This window comes from Corvus moneduloides, chromosome 3, assembly GCF_009650955.1.
Source record: "Corvus moneduloides isolate bCorMon1 chromosome 3, bCorMon1.pri, whole genome shotgun sequence".
Classification (NCBI taxonomy): Eukaryota; Metazoa; Chordata; class Aves; order Passeriformes; family Corvidae; genus Corvus; species Corvus moneduloides.
In genome coordinates this window covers 31,637,592-31,664,508 of record NC_045478.1, presented here as the reverse complement: position 1 = coordinate 31,664,508, position 26,917 = coordinate 31,637,592, and the positions used below count along the sequence as shown (strand labels likewise).

General features: G+C 36.3%; 1 protein-coding gene across 7 annotated transcripts in view; it reads right to left on the bottom strand.

Moving 5' to 3' along the window:
- Positions 1 to 26,917, bottom strand: part of COL19A1 (collagen type XIX alpha 1 chain) — a 187,409-nt gene that overhangs the window by 151,165 nt on the left and 9,327 nt on the right. For all 7 annotated transcript variants that reach the window (XM_032104736.1, XM_032104741.1, XM_032104740.1 and 4 more), the window contains exons 3-8: positions 25,513 to 25,587; positions 24,903 to 25,002; positions 4,952 to 5,075; positions 4,290 to 4,565; positions 2,480 to 2,560; positions 226 to 351 (exon numbers count right to left, since the gene is read on the bottom strand). In XM_032104736.1, the coding sequence (XP_031960627.1) occupies positions 226 to 351; positions 2,480 to 2,560; positions 4,290 to 4,565; positions 4,952 to 5,075; positions 24,903 to 25,002; positions 25,513 to 25,587 (782 nt within the window). The remainder of the gene's footprint in view (positions 1 to 225; positions 352 to 2,479; positions 2,561 to 4,289; positions 4,566 to 4,951; positions 5,076 to 24,902; positions 25,003 to 25,512; positions 25,588 to 26,917) is intronic.

The window sequence follows — 26,917 nt, the reverse complement described above, 5'->3', positions numbered from 1 at the left end:
GTGTATATTCAAACAATTAAACCTTACTGATGTCTCTAACTTTACATCAACTAAATGCAAAATGTACTGTTTCTTAACTGGGAAATACAATGCAAGTACATTACAATACTACAAACCAGTAAGACTTTTTCATGACTGCAAAAAAAAAAAAAAACCCTGACTGGTTTTATACCTAGCAGGGTTAAACAGCATGATGCATTAAAAAGCAATAGGAAAACTTTATACTTTATTTGGAAAGCAGTAGCATCTCTGTGTAGGTTCTTGCTGCATTCCTGGAAGCGAGTATATCTTGCTGGCATGAGCAGTCACTGGTGATGAAGTCGTAGCCAGTAACCTCTCCTCACGTGGGCACTAGAGTAAAGAGATTTTCTGGTTTTTGGTCCACTTTGGTTAATAGGAAAATACCATCCAAACACTAGTTTTAAGTCACCTTCTGTTTTAATACTCCTGTACCAACCATATATGGAAAGCGATAACAATTTCCAAACAGAGAAAAAAGCTGTAAAAAAATGAATTCTAGATATTGCAATCATTCTGTTCTAAAATCGATGCCAGTTAAAACTGATTTGACTGTCCCACTTCTCTCTTCCAAAAGAGCCCAGACAGAGGAATAAAGTCTCCCAAAATTAGTAGTGAAGGAGAAACAGAAAATGTCCATGGGGAGAAAAAAAAGACAGTACTTCTCAGCCTCGTCCTGTTCTCTCCCCCACCCCAAAATGCAAAATATAAAAGTGAGTGCTAAGGAAAACTTTTTTTTTTAGTTAAACACTTCTGGTATACCTAGTTTGGGAACAAACAAAAAAACCCTGAAGCCAAGATTCACCTGTCTGTGACTCCTGAGAACTGAGCCAACCTGAAGAAATACTACAGGACAAGCCAACAGAACCTGGTAAATTTCAGAAACTCTCATTAAAATGTAATGAGGTTTCTTTCAAGCCTTCTGTCAGAGAAATTCTCACAGGATTTACTGTTTAGTGTAGAAATTTGTATCCAAGTATAAATTCCTTCCCTTAAATTACTTAAAATGTGGCTGTTATAATGGGTAAGGGAGTTGTGAAAAAATAAATCTGAAAATGTAATGCTGGTTTCAATATGACAGTAATTAACAAGTAGTCCACCATTTCTTACATCTTAAACATAAGACCTACAAATGAAACTGATGATGTTTTTAGTTATATAGCTGAATGAATGTTTAAGTGTTTATTAAGTGTTGAGCTTTTTGTGTTCATATGTAATTAGGGTTTGTTTTGTTCTTGTTTTTTTTGCTACTGGGTCATAACGGCTCAATAAATTGTATTTCCAAGCACCAAGTGGAACCTACAGAAATTTCATTTGTTCCACTTTTTCATAAGCTTATACATTCAAGAGAAAGCCTGCATTATTATCAAGAATATATTTAGAAATATATTTGAACTCTTAATACTTATTTAAAATTGAAATTTCCCCCTGAAATTAGATGATGTATCTTTCATGCTTCTGAGGACCAAGCCATTGTCAGTTCCCACAGTCTTCTGCTCCTCTGTTCTTGGGCAGATTTCTCTCTCCGATCCAGGTACATTTTCCTCTATCTCTTTGTGGATGAAATCAATCAGTCCTTCTACTTGCCCTGGGTTTTTTGCTGACTACAAGCTTGGTGGTGATGGCACTGTCCACTGTCTCAGAGGAGCCTATCTTACAACTAGCAGGCCAATAATTTAACACAATGTCTTTCTGAGGCTATTTGTGGTTTGTGTTTTTTTGTTTTAATGGGCTATATTGAGCAAAACAATTACATCTACAACTTCAAGCATTCCTATGGTTCTACCATCTCCCAGTTTACACTGATTCTGTCTATCAAAACAAGAGGGAGAAGTGAACCCTCTAAACTAAATCACTGGTTTCCCCCATGTTAAACAATATATACATGTCAGCATGTACATTATAAAAAAGAATGTATTTCATAGAATCATCAAGGTTAGAAGAGACCTTCAGGATCAAGCCCAACCCCTATAACTTGCCAATTATGAAAGACCCATTCCTTCATCTTAGTGTATTAAAATAAAGAAAACTCAACACTGTCCTATTTTCTTTCTCTTCCACTGTCATGCAGACTCTGTAATGGGCTTTTTTTACATTATCTGTAAAGCTTCATGAGATGCAACTGTTGCTGAAATGGCCTCTGTTGTTTGAAACCATTCTCAACTCATCACAGTGATTCGTTTCCTATTCTCTGAGGCTTCTTCACTTACTAATTAGATATTAATCAATGTTAAGAAATGCATTTAAAAAGCACTAGCAGCACCTAGTGCCTTTCGCTGATGTTCCACTGTACCACTTATTTAGGCAGCAAGAAACTATGCACCATGACTCCAGATATGGAATTCATTTTTAGAAGGTAATTAAACTAACACCTCTATTGAAATTTCTTCACAACTCTTAGGTAAGAAACAACAAAGCAATTTCTTTTGTATTAACATTTGAATTTTAACAGACAACTTACCAAGTCTGCAGATATTTCACAACATGTATCTTCTGCTGCAAGTTGTGAATTACAATATACTGCTATGTGGTGAAGTTCAATCTATTAAGAAATACAAAAGAAATTAATACGAGTTGTAAAAAATTATGTGTTATGGCATGCTTTTTCTTATCTTGGTGTAGTAAACTTTCTCTTTGAAACACTGCATATTTCTGAAATGCTAGAAAAAGACAAATACAAAACAATTACACAGCTCCTCATTTAAGGAACAAATTAGGCAGTCTATTACTTTGATGTAAATCACGTTTAAGACTTCATTTATTTTCATGTAAGTTGCATTCATCTGTATTGGTTTGCTATATTACACAGGTATTTTAGCCTTGTAGACATCCTCTGCAAACCTTCTTTTCTGGAATGGAATTTTCCTCTGCAGGGAACTAGAGTAAGGGTTTGATAAGCACTCTATCACATACATCTATTGCTTTGGAAAGACCTTTGCCTGGACATTGCCACTAAGATACCTGAAGAGCAAAAAATCACAAATTCTGTACATAAAGCTTCTGTTTCAGATACTTTGGGTAGATTGGTGAAGATGAGAAGCAGGTAATGTTCTAACTAGCTAATCCTGTCTTCATATGCCTCTTTCTGTGTCAATTTTATATCCTCTTAATCTCCCTCTTGCACTTGGTATTGAGAAAAGTGACTGTTGGTACAGGATCCACTCTGCAGCCTTCATCAGCATTAAGCCCATAATGTATTCCTACAAATGTGGAAATCCCAATTGACAACTTCCACTCAGAATCGTCCAGCTCATGCCTTGCAACCAGCACAAAAGAAACTGCTCTTTCTCTGGCATGCTATTTGGAAATGAGGAAACTATACACACATTTCAAAAAACGTTGAACTCAAGTCTTAGAAAATAAAACAAAGTGTGAGCTTGGGTCCATAAAATAAGAGCTCTGAGTCCAGGCCAAAGTGCTTAGTGCTGCCCAAGAATGATTCCTCCTGCAGCATTAGCTTGCAGTTAGAATGTGCTATTCTCCTCTGGAACCCAACAGTGTACATAACATCGCTGAAGCTTTCTGACAGTCACTATGAACTCCAAGGCAGATGCTTTAACCCTGGTAGCTGTGTGTCAGTGTACTTAAACTGACATTTCCTGATGATTTCAAATTACCTGTCGTGAGCTCCTTGCATGAGGAAACAGAAGAAAGCATCCCTGGGACAGAACATAGCCCAGAATATTATGGGGCTTCCTTGTGTAATTCTTGCACCAAAGGCTGCAGGAAACACACCTCCAACCACTTCCTAACCCTTCCCTTTTGGATAAGAGAGAGACAACTTTGAACAATGTGCACCTATTTCTACATAGCTGAATTATTCTAGAACACCTCAGTACAGAGGTAACCCTTATCTGTTTCGTGTCTTCCCTGTATCAAAGACAGACAAAGTGTAACAGATGACTGATACAAACTTATAAATAAATATTACTAAAAATGAAAGAAAAAAATTAGCGCTGAAAGTTATCTTTAAACATAGCAATAATATGTCTATGGTAATTACGTGCCTCTCTCTCCAAATTAAATACAGGAAAGCAGACTCCTTAAACCAGGACTGAGTTCTATGCACGTAACAGCTTTGTCTTAGCAGATGGTACAGCATTGAATAATGTTTAGAGAAAAACACTTAAGGACTTCAAATTAAGAATACACACTCAAAAATAATGACTGGGTTTGAACATTTTATCTACATGATTCTTTATGACTGTGTTAGTAAAAGCATGGCTAAAACTTTACTTCAAGTTGTCTGTTTGTCCTTTCATACTACTCACATCTACAGGCTTATCATCCGCAGCACGAGAAGCAATCAGTGTCCTTCCCTGCAAGTCAATGGTGATTTTTTCATCAGTCTGCTTTCTCTCAATTAAATTACAATCCAAATAGAGGGAAATGATCCCTGACTGCACGCTAATACCAAGCTTATGCCACTGCCGATCAAACAATCGATAAATTTCTCGACTCTTAAAAGTGTAGTGCAGTATATTTCCCTGAGTGGATTTGGTCATATACTCCACCACCTTTTTTGTACCATCCAGGAGGACAGAAATCTGGAAACAAGACAAAATAAAAGAAGTGGTTATGTAAAAGTTATAAGAAATAAGCACATACATAAACTATATATAAGAAAAATATTTCAACTACATACACTGGGCAAGAATTATGTTATGAAGCATTCTTCTATGTAAATTGGTAACTAAATATCAGCTATAAATCATAACATGCATTTGATTCTATTTTGCAGTCTAAACTGAATAGATTTTGCTAAATTGCTGTCATTCCTGCAACAAATTATCAATTATTTCAGAGCAGTCTGTCTATTTCATATAAACTTTAGCTAAATCCAGTGATGAAACATCCATTATTATATATTATATTAATAGGGGAAAAAAGAAAAAGAAACTTTTTGAAGAAATAAATCAAAGATGACTCTAACCTCAGGTGTGTCATACTGATTTAAAACTTGCCATATATACCAACGCTCTTTCTTGGTACTTCTCCGTACACGGAACGTGGCAATTAGGGAGTATTCTTCAGGAAGCCCATTTGGAAATACTTGCCTGGAAGAGGAGGGAGGAAAAAGATTTCTTGTTATTCTTACAACAAGCACTGCTTAAACGGAATGAACAAAAATAATACCTGGTGAAAACAAGAAGCCAAACACTTGCTCCCACTCATACAAATTCACAGGCCTCGGCATTCAGAAGTTTTTCTTCTCAAAAGTAAAATTCAGTCTCTTTATAAGAATAAATGACTGAAAATCTTGTTAATTTCTTTTTTAGCATCTTTGATTAATATAAATAGGAGTCTAAAAAGAACTGATGCGAAGTGAATGCCCCACATGAAAGTATTTTAAAATACGGCTTTTCACAATTTATCGCTTGGGATACTTGAGTATGTTTTGTAGAGGATTTGTGGAATAATCCCCATCCTTGGGGACTTTCAAAACACAGCTGGACAGGGCTCATAATAACCTGATCTAATTTTCAAGTTGGTCCTGCTTTGAGCAGGGATTTGATCCAGTGATGTCCATGGGCAATGATTCGGACATCTTGAGCATCAGAAAACTTGGACTTTAGCAAGCTTGACAAAAAATAAGGAATGTATTTCAGAAAAAATGATTTGCTGTTGTTTGATTTTGTTATTCCTTTCTTACCCAAAATGCGTCAATATCTCTAAAAAAAAGTCTGGCCTATATCACAGAATGCACTGCAACACCACTTGTATGAACTATTTGAAAAGTTTGTACTTCACAAAAACCAAAATATGTACCTCAACTCTACAGACTTTGGTAACCATTAAATATACACTAATTCTGTACTACATAAATTAGCATGGTACAATCAACTTATTTCATTTGAAGCTTCTGCATTTCAAATAATTTCTTTTCTAAGACAGAGGTGAGAAAATTAAAACCACAGATCTCTACACAGCAAAGGAGTAGCTAAAGTGTTCACACTGCTGTTTGTGACCAGCTAGCCATGGTGTAAAAAGCATTCCCTGGATCAGAGCTCAGGAAACCTGAGGACCCCACGCAGCAGAAAAATTTCCTCCAGTTTATTTCCCACAATCATGTGAAGTAAATGGCTTAGTTCTAAAAAAATACTAATGGAATTATAATTGTACAGCAATGTGCTATAAAGCTTTTATTAAAAACAAAACAAAATAAAACAAACAACAAAGGTGGGGGGAAAGAAAGAGCAAAGCACTACAGCTGATGAAACAATAGCCCCACAACCCTCCTGGAAATTATTGTACTTAACTTAGGATCGCAGGAAAATGCCTCCTGTGCAGAGAAGCCTGCTCTAAACCCTGCCAAAGAGCTTCTTTAAGGACTAGCACCTATTTAAGTCCCTTATGTGGGAATCACACTGCTTTGGCTTATTTCCCACAGCTGATTCCTGTTTTATCCCAGGACCAAATTGGCTGCTGTCCCACATTGTTAGTGGACCCATATGCTGTTGTACGGCTGTAGATGTTGGAATGCCAGAAGGCAAGGCAAAAGAGAATAGGTTTGGCTGTACTTAGGTCTAGATTTCATACTACGTATTTCAAATGTACCATAAAGAATATGTTTTATGATTTATAAAAAAAATGCCTTCACTGGGCATGAGTGTGTGTCTGCAGAACAATAAACTATCTGGATATGGGATCAGCCCTCTGGTTTCCTGCACCCCAGGCAGGCTAAGGAGATGGTATCTCAGGTTTACAGCTGTAAGCTAGACAGGATATCTGGCTGTGGGAGCATCTGATTAGCTCTTCAAAATCAATTAACTTTCCCAGCTAAGTTCCATATTGGGACACAGGGGAATCCACATTAGTGGGCAAAGAATAGACAACTGTGGAAGAGAAATGATCAGAAGTCTTCATCAAATGAGAGGAAACCATGATTGCTATGGTAAGTTTGGAAGGCAAGGTGGCACTATTTTACACACCCACCCACCCCCCTCCATCACTTTTTACTGCACACCTTCCTAACACTTTCAGAGCCATCTAGATGTATGACAGTACTAAGTCTTGTAAAATTGTGTTTCTTTCAGAATTTTCTCAAGTAAGTTTGGTTGTGTGAGTACATGTGATATAAATTTACTTTCCTTAACTGTTTATCAAACCATTTCAGGAAACAAAACAAGAGCTAAGGTATGGGCCAGCATTACAAAAACCAGCAGGAGTTCACTCTAACTTCTCTTACTTTGAGCTGACAAAGAAAACTGTATTAGGAGAAATGAGAAAAGCAGACAACATCTATTTAATTCCTAAGAGCATTACTGATTTCAGCAAAGTCAACCAAAGAGGCAAGTTTTAAGCAGAATTGGACTAAGGATAAATTCAGTTAGATTCACAAAATGACTTAGGTAGGAAAGTACCTCTGGAGGTCAATGGATCTAATCCTGTGCTTAAAGCAGGGACAACCTGAAAATTATATCAAGTTACTGTAAGTCCTGTCCTGCTGAGATTTGGAAGTATCTGGAATGGAAATTATTCCACAACTCTTTGGGAAACCTGTTGCAGTGTCTGGCCAACAAACAGCACAAATTTAATATACAACTACCATAAACCAGAGAGACAACAGAAGCAGTATCTTTATTTTGAGAAGAGTTATCATTGATACCTACATGATGATTCCTTGGTGACCAAAAAGTCATTAAAAGATGCGTTAAAGTATACACTTAACAGTCAACCCTTCTAGCCAGATGGTGAATGTGAAAAAGAACAGAATAACGGGATGAAATACCCAGAAAACTGCAGGCTATCTGCTACCATACATAATTTCCCCTATGCTCTTGGTCCCTGAATGGCTTCAAGTGACTGTAATAGAATAAAAAAGCATGCATTGGGCATTGAAGTGCCTTAGGTACAGATGATTAGTAAGATACTTCATTGATATTTAAGTATTATTACCATAGTATCTTCTACTCTGTAAAATCAGTTAAAAATCCTCAAAAATAGGCAAAGTGTGTACATGTTTTAAACAATAAATATATAATGACATCTGATGGGAAAATTAAAGACCAAAAAGAAAAATGAACATAAAACTTCATGTTGGAACATGAGAAAAGCCAAACCGAAATTTCATGGAATGCTGAATTTGAAATTCAGAAGTTCTTCGAATGTTTAATATACTGTTTCACCTGATCACATCTACAAATTTTAAAACCAGAGAAAACTTATAAGGTATTGTGTACAGGTGAAACCAATTAAGGATCAGCATTAAATGTCAATAAAAAATTCAAAAGCAAGTTGTTCCACACTTCCACAGCCCAAAAAGTACTCCAACACAGACTATTCAACCTTTCCACCTGGCACAATATTAAAACAATAAGAAAAAGAGAGAAAAAGGGTGAAGGAAACCTAACCAAGCTCACCTCAGAGTCTACAGATGTACACACAGCACAAACTGAGAACATGAACTTAGCGTATCAGATCATGGTGTCTACACCAAAAGCAGTAAGAGAAATGACAGGTTCTAAGCAAGTTATAATGTTACAGAAATATGGGTAGCAACTGGTAAGTGTGCAAATTTATCTATAAAGACAAGACAAAAGAACGGACAAATTAACACAGACAAGCAGATGAGGGTATCCTTGGCATCTGATCTCTCAACCAGATGCCTTTTTGGACAACAGTGTCTGAACCAAATTACATCATCAGACTTGGGAGCAAAAAATCTGAGATCTTCACGAAAATAAAATATCCTTTTCAGTTAAGTTCTCCCATTCTTGTTAAATTTTCTTACCAGACCAGACATCCTTTCCCCATAACTGCTCAGACCTTTAAGGCTGTTAAAAAGGTGCTCTCTTCCTTTTCTACACTCAAAACACTCATGATTGCTGTGGTTTGTGTTGAATTCAATGCTGTCCAAACTTACTATGTGTGATTTAAGCACCGTCAATGACTTAGGCACCTCTAGGGACCTTAGGCAAAGTTCTGGCATGTCTAAACACATCTTTGTGTCACAATGAAACTTGGGTGGGAGTTACAAGCCTGTCTACGTAAGCCATGGTGCTTCTAAGCATGCCTGGAATTTATGCCCCGACGCCGGGGGAAATCAGTTGTCCAAAATTATTCATTTTAGGTGCCACTAGGGGTTGGGTGGTGCTTGAGAGTGGGCAATTTGAATTATTCTCAGACTCAGGCGCCCAGAGTCTGACTAATTTATACTTTAGGTGGAATTTCGACAGTTTGATTCTCTCCCTCTGTCCATATTGTCAGTAGTATATAATAAAAAAATAAAGTTGATGGATGGAGCACTGTGTTCTCAAAGCAAAGCACACCCGTGGTGGAAACTACAGAAAACAATAGCAGGAATTGAAGCACATGAACTGAATACAGAGGTCTGAATTTACACCACCCTGGTCTGCTGGACTGAGATTTACTGTAAATTACAGAGGCCCCAGCTGGCAAATTGAGGAGACCATCAATAACCAGCAAGAAGATTCCCAACAATACAAGGTTTTAGATCATACATAGATACGTTAAAAATCCATACATTCAGGTATTTCTTAATGTTTCACTGGTTGAAAAATGAGGCAGATGCAGCCAGAATGATAATAAATACACATTAACATTCTTGCAGCTACTGTGTGCCACTCTATAAAAGCACATGTATACACAGAGTTGCAAAAGTTTTTGCTGCATTCTCCTCTTTTTTATTGGATTAAACGGAGTCATAATTTTTCCTAAAAACAGGTGTATATTATGACTGTACATTATGAGGTTACCAGAAGAGCAGTTATAGGAATGTTGCATGAACATTACCACTGTATTTGCTCATACCTTCCACTCTTTATAAAGATTAAGTATAGAATGATTTTTGGCAAAACATTTTCTTTATTCATTTGTTTCCTCAAAAGTTCTGAAATGCACATACCAGCTGGAACTGCTAGTGCTAGCATACTAAAAGAAGTAATTATGAATGAATTAACTGTGTATTCACTGTGCTATAAACAGTTTTAGTTCTATCTTTGTAAAGCAGCATTGAATTACCCATATCAAATTTAGTAAGGCAATCCTTTATTTACCTTTTGTTTTTATTTTTAAAAAAAGCACTAATGGAAAAGCAGCATCTATTTTTAAATCTTATGAACTCTAATTGTTCCATATCGAATGAGAATACACTACAGTATATGATAAACTTCCGTATTTACAAGTATCGATGAAGCCTCCAGCTTGCTGTATATCTTCCAAGAAGAGAAAGATGAGCCAACTTGCATTTCCTGAGAGTGAAGTGAGAGATGTTTAGAGTCTATGGCAAGACATATCTTTTCCAGCTGACATATACCATTACCTGGTATATGTCACTTGTAACATGACAATGTTACAATAATTTGGTGACCAGAGCTCGAGGAGTTAGTTTAAAAAACTTTCCTGTGTTGGGTAATGATTCGTTTAGTACTTTGTTGACGGAGACACTGAAATGTTAGCCTTTTTATGTTTGCAAAGTATTTAAACTCAGATCTATTATGAATAAAAAAGTAAGGCTCAGACGGACCAAATACAAAAATCTCCACATTAGTCTCAATATTTCTACAACAAATTGCTATATTTTTGATTCTCAGTTTTTACCTAATTTGACTGGTACAACAGGAGAACAGGAATCAACTAACTAGAACAACTTAGCAATCACTGCCTAGAAAGTGTATTTCAAATTCTTTTCAAATAAAAGCTAAGAACAGCTGTCTTTTCTGTCAGAATAAGAAATAATTTCCTTCCTATCCATCTTCCTCAAATCACATTAAGATGCACTATATAGTTTCATGTTACATTAGGCCTCAAGTTGTTTTCATACGACACATTATATGATGCAACTCAAGGGAAACTATTCAGACAGCTTAAGAGTTATTAATTACTTAGGGAGAGCTCAACCCACTCATGAAATGTACTGCTGAAAGCAAAGCTGCAGGTTATTTTGCCATTGAGAAGGGGGATTTACTTATTATTTCGTATACTTGGGCATGCCTCTGCTTTCATTTACAGAACAGGTATAGATTAGCTGACTCTTTTAATATACAGGTTGTTCAGGAATTTTTTCAGAGTGAAAGTCAATTGTATTGATATAAAAATTTTAAAGGGCATTTGAAAAAAGATTGGTTTGAAAGAGGCACAGAAATACCAAAACCATTATGCCTGTGCAAAGTTCTTTTACGCTAGGATTTCCAGAGGTATTCTGCACCCTTATTTACAGGAATTATTGGTGAACTCCATGGCCTTAATGAAGTCAAAGGCCAGTCTTACTTTGATTTTAAAGATGAAAAGCAGACAGTTAGTTTGACAAGTTTTGCCTATTTCTGTGTATTTTAAGTTTTCTGGAAAAAAAAAAAATCAGCAGCAGTAAGAACAACACAATTAAAAGCAGTAATATATAATAATGGACATTAGAAATGCAACAGTTTTTCTTCTCTTTTTCCTAAGTAGAATGCCGCTAAATTTTGATGAAGTTTTGAGAAATTTCAGGTCAACAAAGAATTTTGGAGTCTTGTCTTGTGGAAGGCAGCTTTCAGCACTTTTGACAAAATTACACACTTGCTGGTTTGATCAGCATGAGGCAGAGGGATACCAGAAAGTGTTGTCCAATTGCATGATTCAGGGAAAGCAGATGGAGAGGAAATGTTTTTCCCATGTGTGAAAGAACTAGAGTCCCATGTTTTTCTTTCTGTGTTCCCCGTCTCTCAATTTGTTTGTTCTCTGGGCACCTAAGCAAAAGAAACTGTCTGAATTCAAGACCTGTGTTCAGCATAAGTAGCAGCAGCATCCGTCTACACTGAAAATATAAAAATAACCAAGAGTAAATCATCTCTTTCGAACTGTCATCATTTCCTGCTGGGAATTATGCTCTTCCTCATATATACACCTCATTCTACTTTCCCTTCAGTATCAACATGCAGAACTTCAGACACATGCATGCCCCATCCCCAGTTTTCTAATAGGTTTCTACTTTTGTGATTCACTGTAGGGACTGAAACCACACGAAACCATGAAAACATGGTCATATTGTCCAGCATAAACATCGCAGAAACTTTCAGTGGTTTTCCTTACTCAGAACCCCACTAGTAAATCAATTGCCCCTATAGAGAAATTTATTCAGGGTCTGATATATTTCTCACAAGCAACACACAAAAAAACAAAACAAAAATTTCTCTCTGCAGATTAATGGCAGAATCCAGAGAAGTGTGATGATCCGTCCTTTCCTTCAGTGGGTTTGTGATTGTCTCCAAAGATACAGTCTTTGTTCAAAACTTAAAACAAAGATGTGCTTAAGAGAATGGCAGAGATTTGTCTTAGCTCATTCAAGAATTGCATCAAGATTTTTGGTCTTTAGAGATTATGCAAAACTGCCACTTTGCTGTCCTAAATATCCTAAAATCCAATTGTGGATGGCAACCATCAAGAGAAGAGGATGAGAATTTCTATATTTTAAAAGGAACTTTGAGTATTTCTGTCATTATCTACCCATGTTTTTATTTTGACATTTTAGGAGCTGTTTTATAACTCACACGGTCCTTCTAGTTAGCTCCCAGAAATGGAACAAACACAACAAGTCTAGTTATTAGAGTAGTCTGTTATTTGTCAGACTCTGAAGTCAATGAGATATTAAGTTCTTACGCTAAATATGATTATCTACAGTGGAATGAAATTATTCAGCTGATCAAGAAACCTTCTGATGATGTTAATGAAAAAAAAAAATTATGGTAACCTCTGGCAGGCAACTGACAGAGAAAATTTTTACACGCTTTCTACCCAGAAGCAAGACCTATTGCACAGTATTAAATATTTATATATTTAAGTGGTTGCTGTTGTCTGGAAAAGCGAAGAAAATACAAGCTGCAATAGACAATTTGTCTGTTGGAGGCCATGGTCATTCAGGATAAAGACAGAGAGAAAATGCACTTCATATTATGGAAAGGAGGGATGACATCAGGAATTACTTGGCTTATTTATCCATATAATCTTCCCTGTAGGAGGAAGAAATCCAAACATCCATTTCTCCTCAGACATTTTTACAGATACCCAGCGACACTAACTGATTGCACAAACAGAATGGTCTCTAGTTTGGTACACAGAAGGGCGAGTCAGCTCCAGCAGAGCTTCATGCTGAGAGACTCACACCCATTTACTTCTCATGCTGGGATTTTGGAAGGCACCTTGTGTGTTTCTGCATGGCATCATGCTACCCAACCTAAAAACTTTGTTTCCATAGAACATTCAATTTCTTCCTGTTTAGTCTCCCTTCATCCCCATCCCAGCTTCTGGTAGCTTTTTACAATGAACCAATGGAACAAGTACTAGCAAAGTGAACTGCTGATTACACTTGGAACAGGCTCTCCCTTTCCTTCCCGGGTTAGTTCTGCCAAGTCCTAGACAACCCTGGCTGATGGTAAAGGGCAAACCATCCTGCAGGCCAGCGTGCCTCTCACATACATGCTGAGCGCTCACAGGGAACCTGACAGCACAGCTGGCAGCAGAAAGGGAGAGCTAGCACTGCTGTTTGGAGTGCAGCTGCACCAAAATAAGGGATGCTTTTTTTGCTAACCCCAGATAATTGTCTGGACAACTAGCCTCCTCCTCTTCAGCATGCAGGACTGCCTATAAATAAACTCATTCCTGGCTAAAGTCGCAAGCAGGCCGTGCTAAGAAGTGCTTGAGAAAAAAGGCACAGGCAAGACCAAAGGTACTACAGCCTACAACTCTGTTATAAATGGGTGTATGTACCTGTCCTGGTTCCAGATGATCTCCCCAAAAAAGAAGGTGTAAGTAGTGAAGATTGATTTATCGACAGAAGAGATACGAGTAAGAAAGAAGGTTAATGATACCAGATAGCAGGGTCAGACCTGAAAAAGTAGCTGTCAGCTGCAGGACTGAAGCTACAGAGAGAACATGCTTTTGCTTTAACACCCCCTACACACAGCACGACTAGCCTATGCATATTTAAGCCTGGTGTTCTGCTTACACTTAGAAGGATAATTAGGTAAATAACGTGCTCTTTTACAGTATATAAAAACTGTTAACATTCATGGATTTTAAATGAATGAGTATGGAAAAGAAATTATCAAAAACCTTTTTTGCATCACATCAGAAGACTTACCAGCATTTTCAGAAACCGGAAATTACTTTTCTTAAGTCTCAGGACTTAGGTTGTCTAATTAATGTTCAGATTAAGAAAAAAAAAAAAAAAAAAAAAAAAAAGAGTATATACTGCTTAGCCTGCAATTCTTACAATTTCTCTAATGAGATTTTTTTTCTAAATTACAGATTAAATGGGGTTAAAAATAAATCCAGTTTAAAAATACCCACATTGCTATGCTGAGTCATAACTGTATTTAACAGGATGGACTAAAGACCTGTGACTTGCTAACCCTTTTACTATCAGACCCAGCTGGGAAATGGCCAGGTATTCCCTTTAAAGTGTTAGGAGAGAAACAAAACCCAAAGCTTATAATGAGACATGGGATCTTGCATCTGGCCCAAGGCAGAGGTGTTGAGAGGAAGCTCAAGCAGTGATATGGATAAGTCAATAAACATTTTATTTAGGTTAATTCTAAGCTTCACATAAAAAGAATACACCAAACCCCACTTGAAAGAACACTGAATATGATCAGGAGTCCTTCTCAGGCTGGGGAATTAGGCTAGGTATTTTATATCCAAGCAAGGAAGCTTGATATGCTAGGAATTCCCAAACTTTCCTCAAAACAGTGAAGGCTCCACAGCAGAAAAGCTTTGCAGTAAACCAACGCATCAACTATAACAACTTGAGTTTAAATGATCTATGTAATTTCCATGAAAAAGTAACAGAACTGGAATGAACAAGGATCATCTTCTTCAACAGTAAGGCTGAGATTGAAATCTGTACTGCTGATGAAAATTCTAAGAGCATCGTATTACTTAGTGCATATATCAGACTAGCAGACAGAAAGTAGAAAAGTTATAACAGTAAAGAAAATATCACTGTTATTACCAATATTTTTCATTAAATAAAATTAAATAAAATTGTAACATTTAAGCGTGCAATGAGATGAAAAAAATATTTTGGAAGTTTTAAAAAGGAAATACTTAGTTCCCTCATCATCCCACTACAAAACCTTCATTTTGATGAATTCGCTCTTACCCTATAGTTTACAGGGTTGACAATGGAATTACATACCCAATGTATTGGTTTCCCAACGGGAAACTATACTCCCAAGGAAGAAAACCTGTTAACAGTATAGTTTATAATACAATCATAGAAGCCCAGAATGGCTGAGGTTGGAAGGAACCTCTGGAGGTCATCTGTTCCAACCCCCATGCTCATGCAGGATCACCTAGAGCCAGCTGGGTAGGAGTAACCGTTTACTTGTGCGTTAGAACAAAATCAGCATAAGCTCTTTAAAGAGATGACACTTAAACTAAATTGTAATAAAAAAGTTAGGATGCTGTAAGAAGTGTACTCTTGAGCATAATACGAATTCATATGAGTAGTGCTAACTTATTTTTGAGGAGAAAAAAGAAGCAAGGCTATGTTATAACTCTTTGATCTTTCAAGAACTCTAATTGGTTAATGAGTCATGACTTTCCTTTCCATGAAATCATACCAGCTATCTTGAATCACAAAGTGTTTTTTTAGTGCTCCTAACATTTTCACAACAAACCAATCCTAAGCTTATGTAATTTCCTGGTAGCATAGCGTATCTGTCTCCACATACTAACAGTAATGCAACTATTTATCACTTTCTAAATTTAAAAAAAGTTCTGTGGAAAGAAAAATAGCCTATCAAAAAAAGAAATAATTTCAGTCTATGCTCATTTTCGACTTTACAGATATTTGATGGCATTTCCTTTTCAGACATTCAGGTCATCATATACAGATTCATTACTAAAGTAGTGCTAGAACTTATATTCAGTCCTTTTGTAGTACATTTTCTTCCAGTGCCTCTGTCCATATGATTATTCTTATTAGTTACTGTCCTTATCACATATTGTCCACAGTTCATACTAAAATAGAACATCACATGCTAAACATTCTAATTCTCAGGAACTTAATTTCACAGGAGATATTTTAAAAAGCCAAACAAACTACTGCAATAGAAGACTCACCTCCCAAAACCCCTTGTTTCCAAATTACACCTTTACCTATAAAATGAGTGAGCATTATCTACTAATTCCATACAAGTCACTGCTAGATGTCAATCCTGAGCAAGAGCAGCAATTTAATGCTGCAATTGCACATGCTACACTTCAAAGTAAGTGCATCCACCACGGAACGTCCTCAGTGCAAGAACTGGACCTAGAAGAGCACTTCTTCCCTGAAAGTCTTGGCAGTCAGTTCCTGTTATTGTACACACTCCTGGTGAATATTTTTTGTTTAGTTCCATAGATTAATTTAAACTGGCAGTTGTCTAGCATTCTGATCTGCTCACGTAAGAGACAGATCCCGTAACAGGAAAGAAATGTGTGTGGAGTCATGGCACCTTGATGATACTATTTGTGTTGTTACTTCTCATGAGTGGTCCAAAGCAAACCCCATGTGCCTTAACCAATGGACATTTTATGGGATATGCACTCAAAAGTATTTGAGTAAATCAATACTGTTCACCACAGATTATGAGCATACACATCTCTTACTGAACTCTCACAGAATCATAGACTGGCAGAATTGTTAAGGCTGGAAAGGACCTTTAAGATCATCAAGTCCTACCTAGCACCACCACTGTGTACACCAATAAACCATGTTCTCAAAAGCCATATCCATATGTTTTTTGTACGCTTCCAGGGATAGGGATTTCACTACATCCCTGGGCAGTCTGTTTCAATGCTTAACAAACCTTTCTGTGAAAAAAAAATTTCTAACATCTAATCTAAGCAGAACTCTCAGAAGAGTTCATGAAGAAAACTGAGTAAAAGAGGTAAATCAAAGTTTATCAAGGACTTCAACATTAACATTGCTAATACAGGTGAATAGGTGTGGTAATTGGTAGTCTAATCCCTGAAATAAAAGATACATTAATTTTCCTATGAAAATTAAAAGCATAATGCCATATTAGGAACCATCAATAAGCTATTCAAAACCTAAATTGTCAGGCCCAATCCCAGAGTATTTTTAGGATTTATTTTTTTTGAATAGAATTCTGAGATACTGCAGCTAGTCACACTGACTAAATCCAAAAATAACATGTCTTGCATGTGGTTCTGTTAATATACCAATATCTGTACATCTTGTTTCTATAGATTGCAGATTGTTTTTCAAGTTGATGTTTATTAAATCATTCCAAGTTTTGAAATGAGTTTGTGGCATGACAAATATTCACTTGAGACAGGCAAGACTGCAATATGGCTGAACTCAAACTGATACCCAGACCTCCAAGTGAAAAACCCAGAGCATGGCCTATACTGTCCATTCAAAATCAAAGAAGTATTTTAAAAATTTTGTCAATTTATCTCCATAAATAAAATACTTCATGGCATGGTGATAAAAACTGTAGAGAGCTAACCACATAGAAATGCTAAAGGCCAAAAATCTATCAGAACCAAATGAAAATCAGTGTAATGAAAAAAACACCAGCCGGTTTCACTGTGAGACAGACCATGAACTATTTTTAGATATAAAACCTAAAAACTCAGAGGCAAGGTGGGGGAAGGGTGCAATATCTCTACAACATGTTTAAACAAAAAGCCCCAGTATAAACACAGATATATCAGCACAAACATCTTTTTGTAGGTGCAACTTTAGTTAAGAGGAGAAATGCCTGACAGCATAGCTAAAGCAAACTAGATTTCACAGTGTTAAGTCACAAAAGCCAGAAAAAGAAAGATGTGATTTATTACAGGGTTGGTTGTTGTTTTGTTTTTTTCCCCAAGTCTGCTGATAAATGACTTTTGAAGCACGTGGCACCATTGCTTCAGCCAGAGAAATTATACACATTTTATAAAGACACTTGAATCCTCTCAGCTCAATCAGCAAAACTGCGAAATGATCTTTTGGTCTCTATGTACAACATAATGGGGCTGCAGTCTATCCTCAGCTGCATGCATTATGCCCAGTACATATCACTGAATTCTGTGTGGTTGCATATAACATGGCTTAGATACCCGTAGATATTCTGGCTTTCCAAGTAACTTCTTCTGTACCGATTTTGCAACTGCCCTTTTGTTCTAAGACTATCAAACACAGACCTCGTTAAAGACTTATATTTGCATCCTCCTCGTACTCATTTTTGACAGACTTTTGCTTTGAAAAAGGTGGCCAAGATAAACCAAGAAAACATTGCAAGGATTTTAAAAATCAGCATGTTTGGCAGAGAGTAAGAGGCATGTAAACTTTTCTGAAAGTTCCCCACACTCTGGCATCACTTAAGGCTCCTTCAGCTAATGAACTGGTAAATTGAACAACCTTCAGCAGAATGTACGACCCATTTTTTGAACAAGGGTCACTGAGAAACATCTAGGTAAATGTCTTCTGCTCAATCTAGAAATCTAATAACACAATAACTTTGTCTTGCAATTGCAGTATCTAGAAAATAGATGTTTTAGATTTTGCCATCATAAAAAAGAAAACTGAAAAATAGTTTTGGAATCCATACGAGATGAAAATAGAAAGGAACTCCCTACAGCAACATACAGCAAAAGTGAAATTGCAGATGTCATTGTTTTAATCGGAACACTGGGATTGTTTCCCACAGGGCAGGTTAAACCATTAAAAACTGAAGGTACAGTTTCAGGGTTTGTTTTAGCTAAAGGCAGTGCTGCTGGGGCTGGGGGCAGCCTGTCTTGCTCCTTCCCCACTGTGACTGCTGGAGATGACAGCCACAGGGATCAGCCACCAGCCTCGCTGAACACGGAGACTGATGCTCATGTGGAGGAAGTGAAATGAGACCGAGAGCTGGAGGTGAGTGCTGTGAAAGCAAGCTCCTAATTTTATTTTCTTCCAAATAATAATTTTGGCTTTGTTTATTTGGATTTGTTTATTGCCTGCCATGAGGCACATGGGATTCCACATGAACACTGCTGGTCTCCTGCACACTCTCGTTGTGGACCAGTGCCCTTAAAGTGCACATCTCCCAAAAGCCTCTTGCCTTTATTTGCAAGCGCTTTACAGCAAGAGCATCGTCACTGGGAAAAAAAGGAAAAGAAAGAGTCTACTTCATCCAACAGTGTTTTACTGATTCAACTGGCATGACACTGTCATGCTCCACTGTCAGGGGAACATGCTACAGATCAAAGAATTCTAATTTGTTACAGCCAGTGGCTTAGTTAAAATAGATTTTCTAACTCTCTGTTCCCTCACAGCGTGCTTTTAATGTAAGTACTATACATTTTTAAACATACTCTTCCCCTCTGCCACCTCTGTCTTTACCTTTGCTTTCCCAATTCATTATGCATTGTAAATTACATGTTAAATTGTAGGATGATTCAAACTCAGTATAGACATTACAATCCATTAATACCTGAATTTTGAATTTTATAAAAATTGCCACATTTCTTGTAAATTGTCAGGTAGAAACAAGCCCAAAAATGCAGAAAGACATTCACCTGTGATTGTTCTTTAAAAGAAGCATTGGTCTGTCATTTTACATGGTAAGAAGCCCCATTTTTCTCCTCAGTTATGAAATTAAATAATTGATATTTACATGGTAGGTACAACACCAATTTGTTCTTTCAACAGTAATCACTCTATTTTCCTTCTTTTTAATTTGTAAAATACAGTAAGTTTTGAAGTTCCTGGAAATAAACAAAAAAATACAAAATACAAAAAATATTTCAGGAAAAAAAGAAAGAGTGAATCAATACAGTGTCTGATCAATTACTTTGAAAGACCTGAAGAAACATCAGAATTTGTACTAAATTCAGGCTCCCACACTCAGGAAGCAAATTCCAAAGACCAAGCCTTTTTCTTGAAAATACCCTGCAACCAGAATACCAGACATTTCAGTCTTGGCATTGTTGGCTCCAGCTGCTCAAATGACCTCAAATAAATACATGATATAGTAGAGAAGAGGTGTTTTCTTACATAACCATCTAATATTTTAACAGAACAAAGGCTAGCAGGACTTTGTGTAAGCACAGATAAAAGCTGGTTTGAATAACTGTAACTACTGCCTCAAAACTGGGATAATACCTCATTGCCGTTTTCGGTCATGCTTTAAAAGCCTTCAATGAATTTTTTTGGAAATCAGTGATTTTCACATCTATCAATTCTATACTGTTTTTAAGAAATAAGTATAAAACTTCCTAAAATAAGTCTTAAAATATTTTTCAAGAAGACTGTTGAAACTAACTCTGCTGCTCAAAACAAGCGCTATGTGCAAAAATAATAAAAAATCGCGCCCATGAGAGCTGAAGTTTATGACAGGAACTCAGTATTTTTTAATTTGGTGAAGAGAGGTCTCAGCAGAAACAGCCAGAGAAATTAGACAGCAAAAGTAATTGGTTGCAAAGTCATGTAGAGATAGGTGGGTTTGCGAAAGCAAATTGCTGGCTAGGAAAAGGCTTCTAACAGTGAGCACAGAAACTCCCTCACTTGATGCCAGCTCTGCTCTAGGAAAATGGAATTCCCTGCACATTTTTTTGTGATTAAAAAGGTTAGCACTAAAAACAAACAGAAAACCCCACATAAATATTCTTTCATCACCGATTTCTGTTCTTAGCAGAAAGAATCCTCCTGCCTGGAATTTACTGAGGCAAGTGGGAGCAGTATTTCTTCCTCCAGTAATTAGACATCCCAAGGAGGTGAAACACTTTCTCTGAAGTATGGCCCAAGCCACAGCTCTTCTGGCAGCTGTGAGTAACAACTTTGCTGGTGGAGTTCGTAGACCAAATACAGTCAAAATCCAAGCTCTTTTGTAGTATCTTGCAATGAAAGGGGAAGAATTCCTAAAAGAGTCGTGAGAGTAATCCCAACTGCTGTAACTCAGATCATTTAACAGCCAGCTACGATAATCTCCTCAGTAAATTAATAGTTTGTCAAGCCAAACAGACTACAAAATAAGAAAGCTGTGACTGTGCCATGAAGATTTGCTAATCATGAACATCCATTTCAAAAACATTCTGAAACTCAGCCGAAACCAGCTTATTATCTCCTTTATTGGCGCTTTCAGAAGAGGAAAAAAATGGCCCATCATCAACACAGAAAAGCGAGAATGAGGAAAAACTGATGTTTGATGCATCTTTAGTGAAAGACAGTAAAATTAATTCATCATAAAGCTATTTACTCTAAAGCAACTGAAGAACAAAGATTAGCCTAAAGGCTTTATGTCCAGAAGTACTAAATACTGCTGGCAGGTCTAAAGGAATGTTATCGGCACAAAGTCCTGCGCTCCTTTGCCAGCAAGCTCTGTGCCACACCGGAATACAGTACATGGGCAGTACATGTTAAAGTCTGGAGAAGAAATATGACTCTATAATGTATTTGTTGAGATAAAAAAAGAAAAAAAAGTTCAGATATAATTACTATTATTCTATGATTCTATGGTGTGATTATGACTACATAATTAGACTGTCTGCCTAATAGTACTTTACTATGAGTTTCTTTATGACTCAAAACTCAGTTACACTACTTTCTTCAGGAATAACTTTTGTTAAAGCCCATGAAGAGCTGCAATAAGCCATTCACAGTTTTAATCAGGAAAATATTACTGGCATTACATTAAAAATCAGCAGTCATTTACATAACGCAGAAGAAAAGCTATCCATCTGCTATCACAAGACAAAATACGTACAGAACTCCATCACAGAAAGACATAAAGACCTATAGCTGAAGTCCAACATAAATAAACGTAATCAATTTCCCAAGCTGACAGTGCATTGTAAATTATTTACAACATATAAATAGGTGAAACACTACTCCAGGTCCATTGAAAAAAACCAAAATGGCATCACAGAAGAAAAATGGCACAGCATAGCTTTCTATTACCCACACTACAACTGAATGAATGAAATGCAAGAGAAGATGTGCCAAGTTACTTGATACTTGCTAGTCAGCTTAATCAGATACTCTCAATTTCCTGCAGGATGGATAACAAACGCTGTTCTGCTGCTTACTGCACACCACGTCTACTAAAATATTTTCTGAGGCAGAATGATCCTGAAAGCCATCTAATAACACAGGGGGTCTGGAACCACACAACCTGACATAATGTAAAAGAAGTAGGTTTAAATAAAAATAATGAAAAGATGTTGTACATGGGTAACTGAGATAGTAAATTATAAGGTTATGATGACAGATACCCAAGTTTCTGGCTATCCTTCATTGTAAACCTACCATGTAAAAATCCAAAACCTGGCTTTGTGCTCCTGACTGCCCACTGCCTTTGTTTTAAAAAATCACCCTAAAACTTCAAAAGAGTTTAAAAAATAGCACACATTAAATAAAATTTTTAAAAAGTATTTTTCTGAAGTGTTATCTCAATATCAGAAAGCCATTTTATATTTAACAAACTGAAATAATTAAGAATAGAATTCATTTTTTAATGACATGCATTTCTGTGAAGAAAGGTTAATACAGGATGAGCAAGATTATTGCCATGAAGAACAAGGATTTAACAGAAATTCTGCAATGCTTGAATGTTACTGAAAATACTTTTAACCCTTTTAATTTTTCAGGAAGATATATGTAAGAGGTACTACTTACTTGCACAGCAAGCTGACTAAAAATCTTATCTTATACCTTATTATCATCAATAACATGATAATAATTTTCTGCCTAATACATTCATTTTTCTGCCTAGCTATATTCATATATTAGCACTGATATGCATTTTATTAATAATCATCTCAGTTTCTTCATCCAGCTGAATTTTTCATCTGTTAGATATGCATATTTTTAGGGGAAACTAGAAGGATTTTCTCTTTAGTTTTTTCTTTAAAGAGGATACACAGAAGAAAATAACAGGGACGGAGAGGAATATGAGAACCAAGAGACAATGAAAGCCAAGCCACCTCCCTTCCAGGTTTACCCTTAATTGAAATTCTTTAGCCTCTGCCCAAGTTACACTGACAATGAAGAACAACTAGCCATTTTTCTCTCTTTTCAAAAAGCTGATGAGATAAAATATAGGAAAAAATATATAACTCAAAAAACCCCAAAAACACAACAATCATTGTGACTTTCCTTGCAATCACTAATAGTTAGGGCTTTGTTAGGTCACAGCTATCAGCCATGGTGTGAATTCCCCATTTTCACTGCCTTCAATAATGAACTGTTTTCAAAAGAAGAAAAAACAGGCATTAGTATTCAAGCCTACTAAATAAAGCCAAGGAAAAAGGTTTATGTTTTTTAACCTCAACACCACCTCTCAGACCACTTCCAAAACCACTCAGAAATCCTTAGAAATCAACACTTTGAATCAAGAATTTTACCTCAAAGTAATATGAATTTAAAATAATTCACTCTTTTGCAATTTCTAGTGCTTCTCTACTCCATTTTTACCATTGGTTTTCAAAATAAAGTCACCTCCCAAGATGCATTTCTTAGCACCACTTAGCTTCTTATTCTTAAAGGAAAATTGCTCCACATTTATTATTGCCTTGTTTTTCTACTCTTCTGTAGTCTCATGTTTTCCTCAAATTCCCATACATTGGAAAAAAAAAAGTCTTTGTGAAAAACAATTTTTTTTTTAAAGGAAAGTTTTCTTACTAAAAATCGCTCAAAATATTTTTAGTAAAGACATGTATGGGTGGTACCTAATTTCTCCTGTTCCTCATCTAAAGACAATCTGGATAATACTGGAAAGGTCTTAATAAAAGAAGAGCACTCTTCATGTCAAGTAATTTTGTCTAGCCATTTTTCTTTCAATAGCTAGTGTCAAAGGTATTTTTTAAAAAAGTGATTGGTTTGACTTTGCAGAATTACACAAGCATAAAAATTTGCACTTACAGTATCTAACATCAGAAAAACTTAGAGAATCTAAATATTCTAAATTGGTAGATAAATTCTTTCTTCAGTCATGCTCCTCTCACGAAGATCAGTTTGTTTTGTGTCTGAGTGCCTCCAGTTATTCTCTTCTTCCTTCCCCCTGGCCCTCACAGTCCCTCTTTGCTACGCCCAGGATCCAAGCAAAGGGGAAGTCCGAGGACCAGGTGTATTTTTTCACTAGGCAAGCTGGAGCTTGCAACAGAAAATACCCAACCTGAAAACATGGGAATAGAGTTGCTTCCCTCATCATCACAGGAACACGCTGTACAGAAACCACAGTCCCATGACTCAGAGCACATCTCAACCAAGAAGCTCTGAGATGATCCTCTCTCTCCACTGAGCACAGGGAACTTGAAACTACATTCCTAACTGCTTCTTGACATTTCCTTCTCTCTGTGCAAACTTAAGTCCATCCAATCCAATTGTGCCTTACTCTCTTTCACTCTCCTTTTGATTTTTCATGAAGCCTCTGCTTTTCATCCCCCCCTGTGCCAGAACAGGATTTTGCCTATTTTCTTCTCTGCACTAAGTAACCCACTATGCTGCTGCTGCTCAAAGGCAAAATGTGAACACCAGGAAAATAAAAAAATCATTCAAGGAAATGGTGATTCTCTCTCTCTTTTTAATGTTGCTAGCAGTAGCGAGAGAGAGGACAGACAACTTTGCTGAGGGGAGATTAGTATAATATTTCCTGTCATACCATGAAAGTTACTTCTTTCCTTTGTTTTATAAATATTTATGCGCTAACAGTAGAACTTTCAATATCAGAATCATGACTTGAGAAAGTGCTATTCACAATTAGCTTACTACCTAGATACTCCCAAATTTCAAAAGAAAAGCATACCAAAACCAAAATCCTTCCCACAGAAGAAACTGAAAGTGTCTAAAAACAGCCGTACTGCTTCCTGTGGCATCCATTGGATACATGTTCAGTGATTCAGTTTATTGGTTAGCATTGAGTCTGAGCTATATCTTCTAAAAGCTAAGCATGAAAGTAGTATCTTACCTTGTATCTCTGATGAGAGGCGCACTTCCCAGTTTAAAACAGATCTTTTCCCCTCCACAGGATGTTTGCCTTAAAGAAAAGCTTTCTGCCAGATCAAACCCTGCAAAATATGGCACGATGCAATACAATTTAATGGAATTTTAAAACCATAAGTAAATAATTATTTTTAGCATGCTTGAATGCAAGCATATTAGCATTTCTATAGTACAGACTGACAAGCTATTTTGAAAAGCAGAACTTGAAGTCCGAGAAATTTTCAATACTCATTTTATTAAAACTATTCATGCAAAATTCACTTGGTAGATGACTTTGCAACCTGAAAAATGCATTTGTTAGTTCCTTTTATCGTCTGAACTGATAAGAATGCAGGATGATTGGAAAAAAACATGGAAATTAGTGTGACTGCCAAACTCGAACCAATACTTTCCAGGAAAAACACGTTCTGATTTTAATCTCACTTTCCGAAAAGCGGCAGCAGCTTTTGGTGCTTAGGGATGGCATTCTGTCCTACCCTTTCAATTTTAAAGCCAGCTTCAACAAGACTATGATTACATCCAATAATCATTACTAGTTAATTAATATAGATATCTGTATTAGCTCAGTCATTTACCTGATACACCATGACTGTCTCTGTTGATTTGTTTGAGATTACGGGCAACTGTTTTCATTAAAGGACACACAGCACCTTCAAGAGAACACAGTTTAGTGTTTATCATAAAAATCAAACTAACAGGAACTGAACAAACTAGAAGGAATTAAACAAACTATCGTGAGTGATGGTAATATTGACAGGAATGTTTCTTTTTGTTTCTTTAGGATGTGAAAAGCAGCAATAAACCAAATTACAAAATCTAAACGAGCAGATTTTATACTGCACTTCCAATAATATAAGCAGATAGAATTTGTATCACATTTTAATTCAGCTGCCTTTGGTTAAAGTTCATTTAAACAATACAGCCAGAAGAAAACCATTAAATTCTTACCACACTGTTTCCATTAACAACACTCTATAAAGCAGTAATATCTGTTCCAAGTTATTTTTGTATTTCTCACTGTATTATTAGAAAATATTTTTCCCCATTAATGAATATGAAACAATATTATATTTTAGGGAAAAAATAGTTTGAAAATTAAGTAGGGGAGTAAGTCTGAACCAAAGTATTTGGGTAAACAAACAGAATGTTCTAAAATTTGGAGAATGGTAAACTGAGGTTAAATCTAACTGAACCCTTAGCTAAGACACTGTATTATTAATATGAATATCTTACTTACATGAAGTCCTTTATGCTTTTCTTTAATAGATATATAAGGATGCCCACTTTTAAGAAGGAAATACAGAAAAATGTCACTTTGTGCAGGGGTCGGAAATAAGGTTTGCTATTTAACAAGTTTTGCAAATAGCCCTGCTAAATCCTAATAAAACTTGCAAATCAAAGATGAAAAGTTATGATATTTGTCCTGTAAACTTATCAAGCACAGAGCTTTGAGAGCAGATGCAACTAAAAAGGTGTCCGAGGTGTATCTGAAGCTGCTGAACAGTGAAGGTCAAAGCACTTTCTGAAGCATTAGTTCAATGAAAAATATAAGGAATGTCCTACCATTAACCTGGAAATCATCTATATTTAAATGTTTCATAAGGGCATCCAGACCAAACACTGGTATTCAAAATAGCTATATTTGTAATCTTAAAGCATGTGAAATTTGTCATTCATTCTGTAGGCACGTAGAAAGCATTTTATACTTCAAAACTCTTTAATGCTATTAAATAGATTTCAGTATTTGATCTGGATTAAGAATGACTAACTGGAAATAACTAGTAAAAGTGAAACTAGATTATGTAATACTGGTATGAAGACACCTCCGGATAATATGGTTAACGAAAGCTTTGTCAACTATTTAAAGAATAGACTGGGCAAAACACTTTTTCTGGTAAGATTCATTAAGTTCCGTGTCCTTCACATGTACAATTACAATTACAACTACAATTTACTACTACAAGTAACATCACAGATAAA